The sequence below is a fragment of the Spea bombifrons genome, chromosome 5 (genome assembly GCF_027358695.1).
Source record: "Spea bombifrons isolate aSpeBom1 chromosome 5, aSpeBom1.2.pri, whole genome shotgun sequence".
Taxonomy (NCBI): domain Eukaryota; kingdom Metazoa; phylum Chordata; class Amphibia; order Anura; family Pelobatidae; genus Spea; species Spea bombifrons.
Window position 1 is genome coordinate 82,351,969 of NC_071091.1, and position 23,564 is coordinate 82,375,532.

Below are 23,564 nucleotides of genomic sequence, written 5' to 3' on the forward strand. Positions count from 1 at the left end.
AACATACGTGATTGATATATATATTTCCCAATCTGCCCAAGTAAATACACAAATTCACTGTGTCGTTTAAATACTTTAATGCAACCCCAGACACTAAACAAACGATAAGCTGATTAGTAATAAAGACCGTTAACTAAATCCAAAGCAGCAAGCTTTTTAAACCAGACACTATTCTGAAAAGGTTGTATAACTCGGATAGAGAAAAGATAGTTCAGCCCAAATACAGCCCTTACCACTAACCGTGATGATGCTCAATGCATCTTTATATTTTATAACTAGGTTCCATATCAAATATCCCTTTTGGTGAACTTCAACTAAATCTGAATCAATGAGACCTAAAGACTCTGTGCCTGATGGGCACCAGAATTCTAGAATCAGGCACGGTAAACATGTTCATATTTATACATTCTCAGGTGTATTCTCATTTCAGGTGATTATAAATGATTACACATGTTAATATAAAATGCCACACTTATTCCACAGGCATGTTTTGTTTAAGCCACAAATGGGAAATAAATCAGGAATGATGAGAGGATTAAAAAAAAATAATAATAAAGAAAAAAATATGTTTTGATCTAAAATCATTGGGTAGGGTTGGGTAGACACTAAGATGAAAACAAAATAGTGCCATGAAATTACGTATGGGGGGTTTTGATGGGCTTGATTTTACGTCAAAACTCACCATCTCAAAACCACTTCTTTTCATCCGCCTGCAGGACTTGAGGTAAGTGCGTATACGTTTTCTGGCACGTTCTTGGTACTCAGGGAATTGTCGCCTGCATGAGTCAATGATAGCCTGGATCTTTTCTTTGGGCTGCTTAGAGATAGGGACCATTCGGTCCAAGTTTTCATCTACAAACAGCCTTACAAACATCTGTTGGTAAGAGGGAGACAGAGGAGAAGGGGTTGGAGGGCTGCGCTCTTCTATTACTACCTTTCATTTCTGACCCGAAAAGAAACTTTGCTTTGGAAAATAAATGCGCTTCGCAATAAGAGCTGACATTCTACACCAACCGCAGCTCCTGCATATAGTAATTTCATATCAAAAGCAGAAGGGCAGACTGTAACAATTAGCAAGTCGGAAAGAATGAAACGTAACATTAAGGTTGATCTTCTTATACAGCCTGACTAATATTGATTTAAGGTACTCTGCTTATTGTCCCACAGAGATTTTCAGTTTGAATCAGAATAAAGCAGTTTTTTGGTCAACATGAAGGTAAACATTTGTAGCTAAGGTACAGATCAGGAACAAAACATAATAATGGTATATCAGACAATACACTTCCAAGGAATCTTTAGCGATTTTTGTAGTTTGCAAAATAGCCGCTGAGTCCTTTTCTATCACACCACTAGCATCTCGGAATTGCCGCTCACACCATTTAAGTTAACTTCTCTTATTCTTAAACACGGTGGAGGTTATATAAAAAATATTATTCACTGGTTATGCTGGTGATGATATCTCCTTTGAAACTTTGCACCCGAAGCCCATTTTATCCATACCTACCCCTATGAGTCTGCAGATTACTCTTACTTCCATGAGCTTTGAGACTGTTCAGCAACAACCATGTTTTAAAATCTCACACATTTGTATTTTCAATTGTCAGTAGTATATTTTTATTGCTAATAACAACATCATAAGGAGATTGGACTGTTCCTATAAAATGTTATTTTTTTCTGTCATGTTTTATGAAGGCAGTTTCAGAAAACTAACACAGGACTTATTTGTAATCATTCATTTATTCCCGTACAGAACGTAAGGGAATTCTCACCTCCCTGTCTACAAAGACGATCTTAACATCACAGAAAGTTTGAAAAGTGCCGTGTAGAATTGTATTTAATTTCTAACACATGTAAAGTGGCTGACGTAGGCTACTGAAAATCATCCATGTTAAAAACAAGAAGACACCAAACAACAACCCAAAAAGACACCCTAAATCCAATATTTGTCTTCGTAGACCGACTGCACATATACCCTGGATTACAACTTGTTAGCCTGGCATGGCATGGAATCACCGTCTATCTCCTAATTCTACAAGTGTTTGTAGAATGTTAATAATAAGCAACTATGGGCATGTGTTTTGCATTTTGTGAAATAATATGAAGAATTAGTAGCCTGTATCACACAAACCCCTGTGCCTTACGATATCAATGCTTATCAGTTGTAGTTGTTTGATATTATAAGCATTTGTAATAATGAAGCGTGGTTCTCTTTAAAGTGTTTAAGAAAGCAATCACTACTGAGAATCAATGGCTTGTTTCCCGACATTGAGTTCACAAAAAAACTTTGTGCGGAAAGCTATGAATCTGTTCCTTCAATGAGATTACAAATACGTTCAGTAACTTTCCACCACAATATGTTAATAAAGGAATTTAAAGAGGAACTGTCACTAATCAACGATTGCTTGTGTTTTTGTTTCCAGTCATTTTAATTGTTTAGAAAATATTTCGTTTCATAGTTTTACCTAAAGAAACAGAGATCTGTGGCATAAGCTAGCATAACGAATCAGTTTTCTGTCATACATATACATCGGGACTTTGGAAGATTTGCTGATACATGTGAGAATATTGAAACTAAAAATATATCAAAATATTGGTATCTGCACAGTATACACTGAACACAAGCTTTGGTGAGACGACAACTATATCTTTCTGTCATCAAGTGATTCCTGGCATAACATGATGGAAGGTCTAGTTGGAGAGCCAAAGGTCTGGTACTTCTCTATACCCCGAGAAAGACTATTATTGCTATATTAGTTTCATACAACATGACACTAAATATTCACTTACATTAAAAGCTTTAAGTCGCTCTGCTTCTACTCCATCCGATTCTGTTGCCTTCTCCATATCTTCATGATCATCGTGGTCATCTTCATCATCGTCTCCCCGATTCAAAGAGAGGTCTTCACCACATCCACCTACACTTTCATTTTTACCAGAGTCGTAGCTGGAGTAGCTGTGTGCAGGGGACTGAAACAAACACACATGTATCAGCACCATAGCCTTTTTACATGGCGTTCAATGGGTTAAGCCATTAATTGAATAGTGCGAGTACAATACGCTGAGCAAGGATGGAGCATTTAATCTCCAAAGTATATTACATTTTAAAGAAAATAACATGTATACGTATGGAAACTCAATTGAAGAAATGAAGCTATATGTACATTTTGAGGATAGATTCCCATAGCATTGTGGTTGCTTGTTGGTTTTATAAACTTATTTAAGTAGTTGAAAGTCTGCTGCCCCTAAATAATGGCAGGCTAGACTCCGTAATCTTCCTTATGGCCCAACTATGCTGTTTAGTAGCCTTCTAGGCTTTCCAAGGAAGGATTACTATGAACAAACTGATATATCTTTGTACGTTAAAGCATATTTATGATACTTATTTACCTAGATAATAACAATTGAAAGAAACATTCTGGTTCAAAGTGCTAAAGTTGGTGCAATTACCATAGCAATTAATGGATTGTTCCTGTTTTATTACTTTGGGCCAAAATTGCTCTTTATACATAATGTGCATAGAAATGTCAAATCCTATGCAACACACAAAGCACTTTACCCGCAAATACATTCGTTAACTCCATCAAACGAATATACTGCAAAACTGTATATAGATATTTTTTTCTATTAAATGACATCATCATACCATTGTTTTCCAGTAAAACTGTAGAACCATAACAATGAAATCAAGGATAAAATTGTAATGATAACATAATAGAAACAGATTAGCCTGTAAAATGTGTGCGGTGTTTTGTTATTGTACAGAAAGCATGCATGGGACTCACTTTCTTCGTATCCAGCTTTTAATACAATTAATCAGGTTGCTGAAACTTTATACACCCAGGGGGAGGGCAGGATCAAGCTGCGGGGGTCGGTAATGATGTTTGTGCAATCTTGACTCTTTGAATAGGTACCTGAATTTATGGACATCTTAAATGAGCTAATGAGATATATTTATATGCTTTGTCTGAGGAGACGTATTAGCATGCTGTGAAATTTTATTGAGAAAATAGCAGTATCTGCGATGCTAACTTTCCATTTAGCAGGTCACTTTATTCCCACCTTTTCATTATAGTCATTATTTTCTGTATTATTCTAACTAATAGATCTAAGCTGTTATTTATGACATTGGAAGTGGCATGACTATTATTATTAAAATTATTATAATGTCTGGGTTTTAGAACAGCAAAGACATTGTAGATGGGATTATTACTTTCTTGCTATTATTATTATTTATTATCTTATATAGCGCCATCATATTCCGTAGCTCTGTACAATGGGTAAACAGGACATGACAAGTAGTATGTAACATAACAAATTGACTTACAGAGACAACAGGTGAGGAGAGCCCTGTTCATAAGAGCTTACAATCTAGAGCTATTGATTAAATATTTATATATCAATAATATGTTATCTTTTGTAGTTATATTAAATAATAAATATTATAAATAATGGGACAATGAAGGGGAGATAATCAAAAAGATGTCACAAAATGTATGTGATTACATTTTCCAGAATGCATCAGTCATGCCAAGAGGTGCACAAATAAGCGATATAAAAGAGTGTATCTCATGAAGTATTTATGAAGACCGCTTATTCTGTTTATACATCTTTACGCCCCTCACGTAATTTGCCAGGCACGTGTGACACCTATATATTTCACCCCAAACCAGAATCACTTGCCATCTCTGTGTAATATACGTACTACATATTTTCTGTATACCTACTCTGTAACAGGTGTTATTATTATTATTTTTATTATTATCACTAATTTACATAGCACCAACATTTTACTCAGCAAATTGTACAGCGCATACATTCAAAGGGTCTGCCGAAACTAGAACTGACAGACTAAGACAAACCGACACATTAGGTAAAGAGGGCCCTGATCGCAAGCTTACAATCTAGAGGATCCACAAATATTCTACATCGGCATTTCACGCATTAAAAGCAGATGTGGATGTGGAAAACACAGAATACGGGATTGGATGGGGTCACTATTAAGCGTCTACGTTTGCCAACCAAATTGGTGCTTTGGGCATGTGCTTAGTCCCTGATGATATTGTGCATTATACATGTATGCAGTACAATATGGATGTTTTGCATATGGAGACATACCAGCATTCAATACACATATTTCTACTACACATCATACACATCTTTCAGCTTTCCGTCCTGTGGTTTGTACTCTGCCTGCTGTGTACTGAAATCACCAAGAACAATAATAACATTTCACAGGGATACAGGCAGCTCAGTAAACTAAAACCCTCCTAGAACCTTCACATTGACTTCGTGATGCGTATGCAGGGCTCTCTGTTGTTTAGTGTGGCTCATGAAGGGGCCACTAAAGATGAATACATTTCCAATAGTAACGCTAGCAGCATACAGATAGGCCGGGTTCATACCTCCCAAGTGTGCCTGTTTGAAAAGGACAGATCCTCTTTGGGACCCAAAGACCTCCCCTGGAAGCCCAGAAGGTTTGCTGAGTGTATCACAGTGCCAAAGACACAAAGTCACCTCCAACACCCCCCATCCACTAGCCACACCCCCTAAAACAAAGGGGTCCCTCTTGGTCCTTTGAAATATAAAGAAGTATGTGCACAGGAGGCAGGAGTTCCATCTATAAACCTCACAATGAATAAACAGCGTTAGATTTTATATGGAGCTATGTTATATTTGAAATGACAAGCTTTCAAAACCTCAGAGGTTACTTCAACGGGCAAACTGCAGCTTTAGTTTTTCCTTTATAGTTTTCTGTCATCAGCCACTTTGAAAATGATTTATAGCCATTAACCTTAAGGCATGATATTCGTGCTTGTTAGCAAAATCACAAATAAAAATATCCAGTTGTCAAAATTAATCTTCTTCCATCACCGTTAACCGGCCGTCACCTACACGTACAGGCCAGGATTTGGCATGTTTGCATTAAACGCTGCTGTTTGGAGGGGAGGGAAAACCTTGGTGGCACTCAAAAGAGTTAAAGCATTGGACCCCGATACCATCCCCATTGATACGTTGGCCCTGCCAGACTCCACGTGTTGATGATGTTGTTTTCTAAGCTGCCCGTGTTTTCATTAGCTCACGGATATCCTGAATAAAATGTGCAATGAATGAATTTGAAATGAATGAAGGCTTTGCAGCATATTAAATAAAGGTCAAAAGTGGAAGTGGGGAATAAATGAAAGGATGCACAGCTCATTATAATTTGGAATAGGTGAGAAAGATGATGGTGTAAAGTCATGCGATACTTCTGCCGAAGGAAGCACGATCAGAGGGATGCAGCAGATAATTAATGAATGGGGGCCACGATGAGGGGATTCCTGCTAGTTGGTATAATCAGCAAAGTCTTCATAAAGGATGTCCTAAAAGGTCAATTTACATATTCTGTAAATGACCAAAGAAAGAACTCTGGCAAAGACACTGTCAGAATGACAAATACTATTAATAAACAATATCACTCCAGATCCATAAATATGTATGGCTATTTATATGCAAGAAATAAATACATGCCCAGGTGGGGGGCATTAACCATTCCATTTATCTCCAATTAAAATGAAGATTGCTTTATTTCCTTTAGGTATGGGTTAATATATATAAATATTGCTACCATTGCATAATAACACCTAGCGATCAGTAAATAGCCTCAGGAGTGTACTATGAATGAGAGTCACGGACACGGCCTTACTCTTAAGCAAACAGACTGGCCTGGATATGGCACTGAATAAAGCCTGTGCTCCAAAGTACTTCATATTTAGGCCAACTTTACTCCATTAGACAATATATTGGTGCTGGGAGTTAGTGGGTATCTAGAACTCGGCAGCGACAGTTTTTCCATAGGTTACGCATGATTTATACAGATTAATCGTTCTAAAATTAAACTATAATTTAAAGCCAAACCATCTGGACTTGACCTAGCCAGAGGAGAGCATGACAGCTCATGGGACTGACTGAGTAACAACTTATTGATAAGACATAAGAACACACGTTGAAATAAACATGTAAGTGACAAAGTAACAGATTAACATTAGAGACAGACAAGCAAATGTCTACAGAAAACACAGCCCGCATAACAGTGTTAAGAGGCACATTTTCATATTGATTTCTACATTATGTAATAACTGGGAGTTGTTAAAAATTCAAACAATCAATTAGAGGAAAACAGGGTAAGATAGAAATACTTAACATTACTGTCAGTCAAACGCGGGGCTATTCAGCTGACATGAATTCCCATGTTGCATGCAATCTTGAATTAAGTGATTTACCTGAATTAGTGAAGCCTTAAACATTCTAACAGTACATTTTCTGCGTTATCCAAAGTTGTGACTTTTTTAAGAAATGTGAAAAAGAGAACTTAACACTGGCAAATTGCATAATATTGTGTTACATAAAAAAACCCTAAATGGCATGTCCTGAATTTGGAGCAAGAATCTTACGATACCCAAAGAACAATGAAAAGCATACAATGGGACCATTTTCCATATACCTGTAGTTACCAAATAAAAAATCTTCAAACTGACCTAAGGCAATATAGCGTATTTAGGAATATATAAAGATGGTAAGGATAAACTGATGTCACAGACATAAGGGAGGACAGGCAGCATCTGCAACACAAGCTGCTGGCAGGGACGCTTTACCAATGGACAATGTGGGCAGCTGCTCACGGTTTACAGTCCGCAGAGGCCACACTCTCACAGCGATATATAGCATCGCAACAGTAATAACAACAGTTATTATTGTTATTATTTATAGAAAAGGATGGAGCCAATGTTGTTTTTTGTATTTTTTCATTTCTTTTATATCATTTATATCTATAATCTATTAAAGGTTCTCTCCAGGACCAGAGCATGCTAGAAGCAGTTCTGAAAAGCTGAAAGCCTTTGGCTGGTGGCATCATACTGTTACTGGCATCTCTTGTGGTTAACTCAGAGAACTCAATACATGTGGAATGTGTGCCACCTCACTGAGAATACCTTATTGTACATCTATACGTATATGCTGGGCGCAGAGCTCTTTTCACATACCACCGCAATAATGCACTTTGCCCATTGCGTAACAGTCACTTTGTGTTCCAAGGATGCTACTATAGCAACCTAACCAAGGCAACAACATAACCTTAGGAGCGGAACTCGTGTTACACTAAGCACGGGCTCAATATATAGCATGCACACACCTTACAGATCCTAAAAGCCAGATTCCTCGCTCTAATTCGAATCAGTATATTGCAACCCTCCTTTCTTTTCATGGGCACTTAAACTCTGAAATGTCAAATGCAAAATAAGCCAAGTGTTAGCAGATGCAAACCCATACCAGTGGATAACACTGATCAGAAGAGGCCACACAAATACCATATGCTCCAAGACTGAAATATTCCATCAAAGTTCTATAATACATTCATATAAAACATGACATGCAAGCAGCAAAGGGTGAGATGTACCTTGCTTCCATTCTCCCTTGTATCCCGTTCCATCTTGATATCGCTGATTAATAGGTTCTTGTACTTGGTTTTGCCATTGCTGCTGTGGTCATCTATTCGGAATTCGGGATTTAGTGGCGTAGTCAGGGGGCAGTCGCTCAGATTCAAGGGCTGTTCATCTTGTTCTGTAATGGCTTTTCCATTGCTGCTGGCTTCTGTGGTCTCCCTGCCGTGAGGTCCTCCTGTAGTGTTGGAACTGTGTCCCACTGTTTCATTGCCACTAATGCTTTCTGCAGCTGAATCATCTGTAAAACATGCATGTACAGCATACATTATATGTAACATATAAATATATATATATTGCAAAGATTCAGAATGCAAAATGATTCATTTGGTTCATTTCTCAATTATATATATATATAAAAATATGTAGATTAATCTATTAATTTTGTATGTTTTTTAACATAATGGCCAAATATCCAACCACAACAAAATGTATAGTTTTTCTCTGGGGTATTTTCATCATATAAGCGACACTGGTGCCATTTGCGATTGCCGTTCAAAAAAATACCAAAATAAGGAGTCAGATACATTCTGAAGCCAAATGAAATCTCTAGCTCTTACAACCAATGCCACAGGTTTTACATTATTATCATCACGCAGCCTATAGGCAATGCAAAAATGTTCATGCTGCGGTAGCTAAGATTTTATAAAACTGTTTTTATTTATAAGGTACAGCTGCATTTAGTTAGTCCTGAAAGCGTCACAGCATTTTTATATAATAAAAACATTTATGTTTACATCCTTTATATTATTTCTAGACTTACTAGTTATGCTACTGTGGTTCTATAAGAAATGAAATAAATATTCCTCCCAACCCCACCAAAGCTTGCCCCAAAGCTTATTTCACAATGTTCTATGTGATTGACATATAGAATCTTTTTTCTTAATGCAAGTCCATGCATACAAAAATCTGGGCTTCCCGGTCAATTGCAAAACGGAAGTGCTGTATAGAGCTTAAGAAATAATATGGGTTCCTTTATGTACCCAAAATATAACCTCTTAAATATTGTTTTAATGCAAACAGGACCATTCTGTGTGATTCTGATTAAAAATAAAAACTATGATATACCGTATGTGGACTGATGAAGGCATACTTGCATTTGCTACAATCAGTTCCATTCCTTTCATAGTCAGTATTGCACATTGCTCCATAGGAAGCAAAAATACTGATTGGGTGCAGTGTGCGTAGCAAAATATTTTCGGAAACAAGCAGCATGTTTTTTTTAGCAAGCTGTGTATAATCATAAAAATAATTTGGCACCATTTTATAAAGCAATGGAAGCAAGCTTTCTGTTGATTATCCTTCAAAGATGGACATTACCCATAAGAGCATTCAGTGTTTTGAAAGTAAAGTGGTGGACCCACTGGTTTCGAAATTTAAAAGCATCGATCATTTATGAATCTAGAATACAGTCGGAAAAAGTAAATGGAGAGTGTAACTGATGGCATAGTGAGGCTATTTGGCCTATTGCAGCCTAAGCATCTAAGTATGTCATTGAAAGAAGGGCAACGAGCTAGACTTTGCATGTGGCATCCCAGGCAATTCCCTGCTTCAACAGCTTGGGTCTTATTATCTATCATCTTGTTGGTACTGAGCTAGAGGTACGGTAGCTAATCATGTGTTGACTTGGCATCTAGTTGAATTGGGCAGAATGTTCATTAAGTAAAAGGAGAAAAGTATAGTTAAAATGATACCATTTATTGGCTAACTGAGAGTTTGATTGCGAGCTTTCGAGACCAAGTTGTTAGGTCCCTTCCTCAGGCATTAATCCTGATTAATCCTGATTAATGCCTGAGGAAGGGACCTAACAACTTGGTCTCGAAAGCTCGCAATCAAACTCTCAGTTAGCCAATAAATGGTATCATTTTAACTTTTCTCCTGTTTTCTCAACGGCTAACACGGTACAAAACCTTTTTATCATTAAGTAAAAGGAGAGAGCATTATTGACTGTAGTGATAAACATGTTAAGTTGAGGGAAAGGAATGAGAAAGTGAGCAATGCCTTCATTCACAAAAATAATCAACACTGATATGTGAAGGGCTGTCTGCTGATAAAGCGTCTTCTGGTAGTTTATACAGTGCTTGGATGGGCACACATTATACTTCCAATTAGAGCTTATATTCCGTCCCTACATCTGAGAGAAATAAAAGGCCTTCCTGAGGTTTGAATCATTTGTCTTCCTAATTAAAAATGGTTTTAGTCATAATGTGCGGGAGAGCCTTTCATTTGGATTCCCTGTGAATTTGTTTTACATTTAATAATAAACATATGAGATTTTTTTATGTCCATATAAATACAATTCTGCTAATTTCTGTTTGCTATGAAAGGAAACCGCCACTTGTCATACGAAGGCTTTGGGATTCCAACATGCTTAATATCAATTAGGAAATACATTATCAGAGAGATGAGTTTATCTTTTTGAACAGCAAAACAATAAAAAAAATAGATGATGTGTATATATATATATATATATATATATATATATATATATACAGTCACTTGAAAAAGAAAGTACTTACTGGGCCATGATTTAGTCAACAAAAATAAGGCCAAAATGGAGAAGCCATGTGTGAAAAACTAAGTACACCATTACTGCTTCTATAGGGATTATGATGCTAAGTAGCAGACAGGGGCTGTTAATCAATCAAATGGCCTTGATTAATTGATCATCAGAAACTGTGACCACCCCTATAAAAGCCAAAGCAACAATACTTCTGGGACAATGCCCTTTGGACTATAAGGTTTAAGAATATAAAAAAGAGTAAATTGGGAACGTATAAGGTACATGTGTAGAAAATGCTGCAACATTACAAACTGCACAGCATAATCAAGGTAACTGTTGCTATGGCACCGTACTACTTTAATTTGTTAATAGTAACATTCCAATGTATAAAATAGCATGATATGTTTCAAAAAGGTTATTTCATTACTTTGTGACTCCACTACAATGCAAGTTATATTATTTATTTATTTTATACTAGTTAACCACAATCGCGCTTACCAATTTGAGGTACCAAAAGCTTTTTGGTAACCCAAAAAAGGTACTGGAAGCTATCAACACTGACTAAAGACTCCAATTTACCAATAGAAAAACACATGGCAGAAGGCAAAGATAAACAGAATATTTATTCATTCTGCACTGCACTTGACAGAAAATAGCGGAAAACGTGTTTTAAAAAAGAAAATTATATTTAAAAAAACATCCACAAGTAAAAAAAAAACGTTGCTACTCCTGAACCCAAATACATTGAAATAAAAAAAAACCCTAAAAATGTGCAGTGTGTGTTTTGGTCCTTTATTCCATTCCAAAACATTCAAAATAAACTAATATTAATTAGGTATGTTTTCAACAGTGACACTTATTCTATGAAAGAAATTCTAAGAAAAACAGTGTGTAAAGAGTGTATAGAAATGCTCAATTAGATTACTGCTACATGATATACAAGGGTTGGTGTGGAAATGGCTGTTGGAATGACCTTTGCGAAATTGTTTTTTTTAGAAATATGCTTTTAGAAATATACACTTTGGTGGGGCACCCTGTATATAGGTAAATGTATATGAAAATCCCTGGGAATCTTTGCATTAGCTGTGTGGAATTTAGAATGAGAAATATGTGTTTTTTGTCATTTTTTGTAAATGCACTATAGGCATAAAGAGCTTAGGCAAGCATGCGCAATCACATGTAATACATAATCAGCACCGTTGTTCACAGTGATCAATACAGCCACAGCACTGGGCAATAGGGCCAGGCTGTCACCCCTCTTTTACCATTAAAACATATTAATCAGATTTTTAAGCTTGAGTCAATAAAAGTTTAAATCGAGAGTTCCTATGAGAGAATCTTTCTAGTTAGGATGGATAGTTCCACTTTGGACTCAAATGCCCCGACCCTCTTTCTTGTCCTTATGTTTTTTTTTTGTAGGTCACAAATTACAGGTCTCAGTAAAGCTTTGCCCCTCGCCATCACTCTAAACACCCTCAAACAAAAGGGTTTCACTTTGGACATTTTATATTTTCAGGGGTATGCCATCCAGGTCTACTTATTACAAACATTCGGCTACAAATCCTATGTTTCTGTGTTTGTATTTATTCATCAAGAGACTACTATCAGTTTCACTAGCAGGCCAAGGGACTTTGATAAATTACCCTTATAGGTTTTTCGGTGATAAATGTTTCCTAGCTGACGTTTAGACTTATCAGGAGAACCATACTGGGACAGAATCATTCACAAATGAACATATGCATTTGTCAGTCCTAGTGTCGTCCCTTCATTAATTTTTATAGAAATTACGGGGTTTATATATTGTGACACTTGCCTGGTGCTGATGCTATTTTGCATAAAATGATTTACTAAATCAAGAATTTACACCATGCAGGCAAGGAGCTCTGCTAATTACAAGGATACAACTTGAAAAAGAGTCCTAGGACGGTCAGCAGGGTCACCTCAAGCTGAAGGCAAGTGCAGTTGAAAATATTAATACTTTAGGAAAATGTCTTCTTCATGTAGAATCTGTCGACTCAATATACTCAATACCAAACATGGAACTAGTTGAGTTAGTGGTTTTAGTAAATCAGACTACAGGCTGCGTGTCTTGATGAATTGATTCATGTATTGTGTCCTGAGATGACTGGGGTGCTGAAAATTCAATTCTCTTATTACGTTACTCTAATTGTTTGTTAACTAATGTTAATTAGTAACACATTTTCTAAAGATCACTTTTTCTTTTCCACTATGGACTTAAGGTATAAGGAGACACATACTTCTTCAGTCATCCTATATAATGTTTTTTGTATATTTTCCGATTGCCAGATTAATATAAAACACTCACTTTTATAGCTATTTTGTCAAATTCAGGACTGTTCTCAGCATGTTTTTAGTGTCAATCTGATCTGTGCATTACCCATTACCGCTAATTGCTGTGAGATGAATGCTTTCAGGACGAGCCTGGTTTCTATACAAGGTTTGTAACACTCATAGAAGCGTAGTACCTATTTAACACACAGCTTTGGTGGGGGCTTTTAAAGGAGCATCTAAAACTCACCGTATTGCATGTTTACTATGCAAATGGTCATCTCTAACTAGGCATGTCTAAATTAGATTTTTTTAAGAATATCGGAGTGCCTCCACGGGCAAAGGTAAGATGCCATCTCTGCTTCTATATCTTTTACATAGATTTATTTATTGTGAGGACAAAGCAGCACGCAGGACTAATTGGCAACAGATGGTATTGACAGCATGATGGTACCTGCATGATGTAGGTTAGGTTTGTTAACTAGATGAGATGGAAAAGACAGGAAACGAGAAATAGAGGCTATAACCCTTTACAATATCAGTTATCAGGAAAACTCCCTTCAACACTGATTATATATACATATTTATATATATATAATGGATTCTAGCCTACATTCTTAGATCCCAAACTAAAGGAATTGTTTATTATTTTATATATATATATATATATATATATATATATATATATATATATATAAAAAATAAACAATTCCTTTAGTTTGGGATCTAAGAATGTAGGCTAGAATCCATTTTTTCAAAGATCTAAAAAATAATAACTGCTAGCACAGCATACAGATTACCATCACATACTAGGATGTCACATAACAAAGTAATTAGATATGACATTCTAGTGTGATGGAGATGGTGGCACAATACTTTCATATAGCGCTAATGATGTAGTTTGTATGATTATCATCCCTTTTTAATTAGCGTGCTTACAAATGCCAACTGATTTACCACTGAATTATTTTTATATTAAATACCGCCCCGGTACATAGTGGACTAGTGGTTATATTCTGGCCAAATAGCATAAACACTTCAGCACTTTACGCAATGAATAACAGATTTACAAACGTAATGAATTATCAATTATTCGTTATTAACTGTGTATGAAGTGCCGCACTGTAAGTGATGGGTTGCCTACTACCGATGGTTTATTATATTTACATTCTCTAACCTTGACTATTGAAATACCTTCATAGTGGGATGTGTGACACGCAGTACAATTAACCTGTCACCCATACAAATTAATTTCCATTCACTGGCTCCAGTCACCTGACCGTCTCCTCGGTTTATCTATATGCCAAAGTGTCAGGGGACTCGTGATTTATGCATCGGCTAAAAAGGAAAAAGCAGGCCAAAGTGAATCATGGATTAACCAAGGTTTATGTCTAAGAATGGAAAGTGGAGTGGCCAGCCGCAAGATTCTTTGTTTTAATTCATTTTGGGCCACTAGATAGCGAGTTCTTAAAAAAGTGTAGATAATACAATCCATGTAAGACTTTACTTTACTACATTGAACTGGTTTGTTCGATATTCAGATCGTAACTAAAATATGTGCAGATGGAAAATGTTAACAGTGAACGATTTACATATCAATGAAACGCAAGATAAACAGCCAAGTATCACTGTCCTTGGGCGAGTGATTCACAGCATGCACTGTGATAAATTATTAAATTAAAAACAGCTCGCAAAGTGCAAGCTGCTGGATCAGCATACAGACAGGTCTTCCACGGAAATGTCCAAGGGCTGTAATGCATGTCGCTCTCGCTTTTCCCAGTAGGTGGCACTGTTGTCCCCAAGCACTAGTCTAAGAGCGATGAACACTTCATGCAGAATATCACAAGGCTCCCCTTAATAACTGGCATTTCCCTTTTGCTTTGTTACAGCTGACTACTTTCTGGTACCATATTAACCCTTTAGTGTCCGTCTTAAGGTGGTGAGTAATGTGCAGCTCGCTTCCTCACACTCAAAAAAATAAAGCGTCTTGCACGTAGCATATGTTAAATGTAGGATGCTCATCTTTTAATAGAATTTTCAAAATAAACAGAAAATGCCTTATGGCTTCATACTTTGTTTTCAGAGTTCTGCAAATGAGACAGAAATGTGTTTAAAGTTATACTGAAGTGCTTTGAACGAGATGGGAAACACTTTTAGTGAAATTGAAGAGCTTTTAGTAATATGGAATATCCAAAATGACAAACTGCCTGTGCATGGTAATTGCTCCTACATATTGGAATTTTCCTTAATGTGGAAGCTCCATGGGAAACAAATATATATATTTCTCCTTGAGTGTAAAATGCAGTGCTGTATACAGCAATGTAGGTTAGCATTGACAAAAATCTGGTTTTATTTCAGCTTGTTCCAATAAATGTCCTTTATCAGTAGACCTGGAGGCAGCTGATGTTGCCATTTTGGGTGCCTTACCCTGTTCAAATACCACACTGAGCTGATTCTTGATGATTATGTTAATTAAATCATTTCCCAGTATATTTTCATTGGCACTAGTATGTGTTTTTAAAAAAGGTTGGGAGCTCCCATTTAAGTACGTCACGAGTGAGAGGATGCCGTAAGACAAAGCCACATTTGATAAGTGGACTAAAGCATACTGCAGGAAACCTGAAAACCTGCCCTTGAAAAACATGTTATATATGAAATATTTGAAGGGTATTTTAAATAAGAAAGTAGTGTTGCCTTTTTACATTATTTGCCGTGAGGTTTGTGTATAAAGACAATTCGCCCACCTGTTCAGTTTCAGGCACTGGGCGGCCTCACAGGTCCGGACTCTGCCCCTAATTCTAATCCCCCAACAATGGTGTTCCGATTTCAACACTTGGAATGTTGGGAGGTATGATAAAGATGTCTCACAATAGGTGATTATGATATATAACTGAACTATCAGCTTTTATAAGACACTAATACCATGTGAACTCTTGGGATAAGGTGCTTCTTTTTGTAGGTTTTTGGGATAAAAGACATGAAAAACATTTAGACATATGATGCATCACATCACCAGGCATGACAGTGTACCTTTTCGGGTTTTTTTGGCCTGTGTCATCATAATACATAACCCCGTATGGCCCCAAGAACCCCCTCCTGTAAGGCTGTGGCTCCACAAGCTTAGTGCCCAGACAGCCAATTAGTTTACTTGTATGGTAGGGATAGCCCTGCTAAAAGAATGTTGGAAAGTGAAGAACTAGGATTGGCTTCACATAAAAAAAAGAGGAGAAGGAGTACCACCTTTATGAATCCTGTTAAGACATGGAATGCCAGTCTATAGGTTTATTAAAATATAATTTAACATAAGTGAATATTGCTTTGTATTACACTCTCCCTAAATATGTCATTTGATTGCACCAACCGAGCGAATGAGAGGACTACATGTTACAAATCTGTGCTTTACTAACTGCTAGTTTATACTCAGTATTGAGTCTGAGGTTAAATTGCAAAAAGTATATAATAATCAGACTGGAGTTCCTGTATTGCTGTTAAAAAAACCCACAAAACCAAGAGGAACTTTTCTAACAATAATACTGAATAATTTAATAGCCGTGCACACTCTATGTCCTGACTCTTTAAATTATTGAAGTATGTGAATGAAATCTGCTTATTTCCCGCTCCCCGTTGTTTTCTTCGCATTCCGCATGATTTGCACAGGTGAGATGTTCATATTCGACTCACAGCCCTCTGCTGTCTACTTTAGAGCTGACATGGGACAGGCTCCGCTTCGCCTTAGACTAGCCTCATTCCATATTCCACCTCTGCTGCAGCTGACACTTCAGTTCTTCAGCCTAAATACTGCTGTCTCTGGCTGACCAAATCTACCACTGCAGATGCAACATCCCCCAGGCGAGATCCAACCTTTCTCTCACTGAGCACCCGGGGATTAGCCTGACTTCCCGAAATTCCCTCCTCTGCACAGCAAGAGCTAATCTTTGGTGTATGAAGCAGGGGAGGGCGTTGCCATGGCGACTGTGCACATTCTACTAGTGGGGCTTCTGGGACGAGTCGAAAAAAGGATGCCAGAGAATCACGTATATATGTCTATTGCTCTCGGTGCTCTGGATGCCTTCCTTCAGGCTTCCAGGAACTTTACCAGTGGATGCCTGTACTTATCAAGCGTAATTTTGCTTAAAAATGAGAAGGATAGTCAACCTGCATCTATCACCCCTCTGGCACGGTGGTGCTAAGACCCCCTATTATTCATTGATTTATATAGCGCAATCATATTCCGCAGCGCTGTGCAATTCCCCTACATGTCACAAAGTAATATCAGCCATTTGCGTCTATCAGAGGTATTATTGCTTCAAAAAGTGTTTTATCCACTGGGTCGCGACCTAAGATGATGGCATCCTGAGAGCGATCTGTGAGCGGGATAAAGGCAGGACTCAGCTACACGACATGATGCTCCAAGCAATGGTAGGGGGAGGGAGACGCGATGGCAATTACAGACACAGCAGACACATTTCTACGCTTTACCGAAACCACAAGGAGACTGGGGGAATACTTTTTACGTCATAGTCGAGATTAGAGACCAAACAACAGATGTATCCTTACGCTATTCATAGGTCTCCGACGCCGATAAATAAAATGTGTTATATGTATCAAATCCTTCCTGACATGTTGCTTTAACACTTTCATGCTGCTTTTCTGCTAAACTGATATCAGTACACAATAATAGTGTATATAGTCTTATTCTCTATTAATACTTCATTACATCTAAGTGGATGACCAACCTCCTGCTCTAGCATTTCTGTTCCTTCAAAATATATGTCCTTTCTATACTTTTTTATGCCCCTTTATGTATTTAAAGCTATACATATAGAATTCCTTTTATAATGCAAGCTCAAACGTGGGGTCCTCAATCCCTTTTGTATCTGTATGTGTACATTAGTTATTTGTTAATCATACAATATTATAGAGTGCTGCAGAATATGTAAGCGATTAACAAATAATAATAATAATAATAATAATAACTTAGGGAGCCTGTTTAAGGATTACACCTTTAGTAATGTAGGACAGATGCTTAACGAGAAGGTTAGTTATAAACTCAGATAATAACAAATAATATTTACAAGATGATAATAAGAGGATAGGTAAATTACCCATCACACACACACATCAAAAATGGAGTGTGTGATGGGTGTGATCAAAAAGAAATGTCTTTGCACAATCAATACAATGTGATATACATTCCTTTTGTTATAATAAAAATATTTCAACTGCTTAGCTTTAAGTTGCCACTGTATGTAGTAATATCATATTTAGTGCCAACCACAATCAGAAAACACCCTGTGTAGACTGCTTTATTGCAGAGCTTATGACGTGGACACCCCATAGACTTTCATTAGTCAGATGGTCCCATGGGGGAAAAAGACCAAGAACTACTGTTTTACCGGGAGTCGCATGTGTGTGTAATACAAGTTTGTATGTGTTGTGTGTACTGTTCTGGTAAAAATGGGCAATGATTCAATAACCAGCCCAAAATCCTCATGAAAAAATAACAAACGTTAAAACCACACTCACTCGTAGCCCAGCACATATATATAAGTAACATGCACCAACTACTCAAACTCACATACATGTTTAGCGCATATACTGTAGCTCTGAAGCTCTTCACAATGAATACAATTTTCAATTTATAATCAAAGCAAACCTCTGAGTAGCTAATAGAGATCAAAGTAATTGAACAATTAGGTTCAATTCAACTAAACTAGCTGTAAAATGTCCAGAACTGCTTGACGTGAAATGAAACTGATAAAAGGCAAATACAATCTTTACATTTACGATTAAAACCCTACGCATTAGCAACATATTTTTCATGACTGCAGCATTCTGAAAATTTTAATGAACCGTTAACATGGAAATTGTTTTCTTGTTCAACTTGTTACAATGTTGCAAAAATAAGAGACGGTTTCACCAAAGATGATTAACAGAACTCTGCTGGCATGATGTCCAGAGGACAGCTTAGAACAGACCCTCTTAGCTAACCCGGTAAAAAGGTTTAAAAATAACACTTGGAAACAAACACATATCTAGAAGTCACACATAGAAAATAGCCAAAACACATACCGGTATGTATAAAGAGTGGATGCAAGAATCGGAAAGAAGCTGCCTTCTCACTCACTTGCAATGTTGCCAAAGTATAAAAAGTGGTTTCAAAATAACCCTTGCAATGCGGTCATGGAATAAAAAATTCATTTTCAGCTCCATTAAAACCAGAGTCATTGAATCTGGCACGATATTTCAGGGGATCATCGCTGTATTTTGACGATTTGGTAGAAAGCATGCATTTTACTTTACATAACATGACTTGTGTTTTTAGTTGACTTAAATGCAAGATCAAAAGGTAGATAAAAATGTCCATTGATCATTCATGCACGCTAACACGGGAGAAAGGCAATGTGAGCTCTTACAATATGTGTGGGAACAGTCTATAATTAAAAAAAGAATGCAATCGTTCGTACAGCAAAGGAAAAGCATTTTCACGCAGTCACACAGATTAATTCTACTTATTGAGACCCAGGGAATCTGCTTTATGTTTTTGGTGTAGTAATATTCACTGAACCACTGTCAAGCTGGAAGAGAACGATAGATCAAACGTTTGTTCAGTGAAATGTTCTACCTGCCTCGATGCACACTATATCCAATAGGTAGAGATTAATGCTGCTATTAAAAGTTACTTATAAGTTGGGACTACACAAGGCACAATTACAGTGCTGTGAAAAGGTATTTGCCCTCTTCCCGCTGCCTTCTATTTGTGCGTATTTTTCACAAATGTTTCAGATCATCCAACTAATTTTAATAAAAGAGAAAGACAAAAACCTTTATTTTGGTACTTTTGAGCCATTCAGTGGGAATGGCTTCGGATCATTGTCCTGCTGCCTAATCCAACTGGGTTTGAGCTTTAGGTTACAAACAGCCAGAAACTCTCCTTCAGGATTTTCTGTAGAGAGGAGAATTCACGGTTCCATAAATTAAGTCGCCCAGGTCCGAAAGCAGCAAAGCAGCCCCAGACCATCACACTACAATCACTTTGTTTGACTGCTGGTAGGATTATATACATATGTATATGCCTCCGCCTCCCAATATATTAAAAGACATTGTCACCATGCTTCTCTGATCCGCCTATAATACGTTTCAAGAGAGGACATAATATTAAAGACCTTCTATCAAGCAAAATGCTATTTACCCCAGGGACACAGAGGCAAACCAGGCTGTGTAAAATGCACGCCCGACATGGTTTGCCAGGAAGTTTTCGATTACCCCTGAGCTCGGTCTCAGTGAAGTGCATGTTGTTTTTTCCCCCTGGTAGCGTTTTTGGGTTTTTTGTGATTTAGGGATTTAGGGTTTCACTATTAGTATGGTTAGGAGTAGAAATTAGAATCTCACAGAGTAGGGCAGCTTTATGACATATCACCAGTTATATATGAATATTTAGAATGTGGGGAATTATGCTCTCGTCAGCCTTTATATTTTCAGAGGCTTCTTCCTGATAGAACTTTGCTTTGAGAAGAGAGGGAGGAGTACAATGCCCAATTCTTTTTTACAGTATATTAACCACCAGGTGTCCAGGCGTAGTATTTCTCTCGCCATTTAGTATTTTAAACTTAGAATCAATAAATATTTGATTTTTTTAGAAGTTTAGTAACATGTGACACAGGGGGAAAGTTTTTCTCACCCTTACATGGGTAAGTGGATAAGGAGCCAAATAGATTATGTGATCTACAAAATTGCTTGCACTTGTGGCTTGGACTACGGAAAAAAACAACCACAAATCAGCCGTCAGAACAGGGTACAGAGATGGCAAAACATATAGGCATCTCCTAGAATTTGGGCATCAATTGGCTATGTTGCAGTTCATGGGGGTTGATCCTGTCCCCCCATTGAGACGAGGGGTCGCAATAGTCTGCTTCTGGAGAGAGTGACATTTTGGATTCGGACATTGAATACTAAGCGGCCCTTTAGATAATAAAACTTTGCACAACACTGCGTGTATTTACTGACCACCTGAAATGTAACATAGGACCTAATGTGAAGTTATTGTCAATGGCTATGGAATAACTGCCATCACCATTGTAAATACACAGAAGGCGATGTGACAGACTTAATATATTTTTTGTATAATACACATGGGTGTTACTTTATACCCCCATTTAAAGATAGTTACACTTGTATTATTTACTTTCTGGTTCTGTTATATAATTTGATAAAGCCTACCAGCATTCATAATGTTTTGATCGCTGTGCTCCATATCTCTCCTCCTTTGAGTTACATGTTGTATCTTTTTTTTTTTTCTTTGCCCCTTTTTCTTTGTTCGCTATTTTTCTGTTTCTTATTTGTCTTCCCATTTCCCCAAGTTACCAGACCAATTACATATAATGAAACAATAAGGAGCAAATAACTGTTCTTCAATGCTTCACTACACTTTTCTATACCACAAGTATATTTCATGCTTTAGTAAGGTTTAAGCAAGTGTTTTAGGCCCAGTTTTAGGACACTTTAGCAAAAACTCAATATTTTTAATCTACACCTTAATGGCATTTAAGATATACAAAGTGCCTTGGGGAGGATCTAAAGTAACATTCTAAATAAACTATATGAACAGGTAGTTCTTTACTTGGCGCACATGGGGTTATTTATCAGAATGAGTACATGGGATGTGACCCCAACTAAATATAATAATAACAGTCCAGCCATCACTCTCTTTGTCATGTTGATAGCAATGGCCCTGAACAAATGCATTTTCACACCTACTTATTGCCCTGCACTAATTTGAGGTTTTAGTTTTATGAGGATCCGGCAGTTCATTTCTACCCACTCGTATAACTTCGAATGGACTTCAAAACAGTAAATCAGTTAAATCCTCCCTACGCTAATTGTTTTCCCCCCCAAATTGCCAATTCAGCTATTGGTAACCCAGAAAAGATAAAATGTTTTAACTTTCTTCTATAACAATCAGCTGTCAAAACAAACAACTTGGATTGCAAAAAAACCCAAGTAATGGTTTAAAATATATGTAATCAGTTTGAGAACAATGTTTCAAAGCTAGAATATATATTTGCGATTAGCCTTTCATTCACCCACCAAGATTTGGAGTGAAGTCCTTTATGGAAAAAGTATTTACTGTCATAATTTCACTTTCAATGCCATGTTTGTGAGTAGCTTCGACTCATTGATGGGATCTTATGCAACCTACTCCATGCTGAACCTGGTGTCCAATGCATGACCTCTGACATTGTAATACTATTTAGTCCTGCGCTCACCAATACCTCCTAAGGCACAATTTTCATTGATATCAGTCCAAATGTGTTATACTTCACCTTACTAAATGTAACTCCAGTAGCAAAGTAATTAACAAAAAGTCATAAAACAATAAAAAATAATAATGTACTGTTAAAGGTCGGGGAAACTCCCAGGGTCGCATTTGCCATATGTTGATCACCTTCATTTTCTTCAGAGTTGTACTGAAACCCTATGCAGTTCCAATTTGCAATGAGCTTCCCCCAGTTTAAATTATTAATGGAAACTGTCTTGCAGCAGAATGAAACTGGCCAGGACCCCCAATTTCCAGTGAGTGTTTTAGAAATGGAGTAAGATTTATTGAATACCAATTCTCTGGAAATTCATCTCGTGCCAACCTGGCCCTTACTTTACAGACTTAACATTTCTGGAAATCTACAGACAAGAAGAAAGAATTACCTCCATTGTTCATGGAGATATAGGTTTTGGGTCTCCCATCCAATATTTTGATCCCAGTCCCTTAACTGGCTAGACTAAAATTCCCTGTGACTTGTAGAAGTAAATTAATGTATCTGAATTAACAAAAATGTTATTTCTAGTTTGTGGTCCTTTACACAGACAGTTCCCTACAGCACCTAAAGCAACACAAAATTTTAAGTGTTAAAAAAATCATGACGATCTAATCCTTGCATTTTGTCTTAAAAAGGGTTGATGAACGTTTGTGGAATACAGATCTCATATTTCTCAATAGGCACCTATGACTAGCTTAGGTTTTAAAAATGTTATTGAGTTACATTATCATTCACAGGCATAAGATTTTATTACAATGGGGAGCTTCCCCATGCATGTCCTGTTGAAACCATGGCTGTCATTGAGCTGCAGCATCACACAGCTGGCAAGGAAGACACATATACAGCATACAGAACAGCTCCGCACAGATATAAAATGTACTGTGTGTTTAAAATAGCTGGCCCTTACTTTTCTTTATATTAAAAGGTGTTTCTAGGGGTTACTAAGGGGCGGTAGCCTTCATTGTTTTCTGGATCAGATGGGTG

The 23,564-nt window shown here is 37.1% G+C and overlaps 1 protein-coding gene across 1 annotated transcript in view; it reads right to left on the reverse strand.

Moving 5' to 3' along the window:
- The window catches only part of NOL4 (nucleolar protein 4), a 123,655-nt gene that overhangs the window by 24,039 nt on the left and 76,052 nt on the right, over positions 1-23,564 (reverse strand). Inside the window, exons 6-8 of the mRNA XM_053466172.1 lie at positions 8,432-8,715; positions 2,788-2,967; positions 683-874 (exon numbers count right to left, since the gene is read on the reverse strand). Coding sequence (XP_053322147.1) covers positions 683-874; positions 2,788-2,967; positions 8,432-8,715 — 656 coding nt within the window. The remainder of the gene's footprint in view (positions 1-682; positions 875-2,787; positions 2,968-8,431; positions 8,716-23,564) is intronic.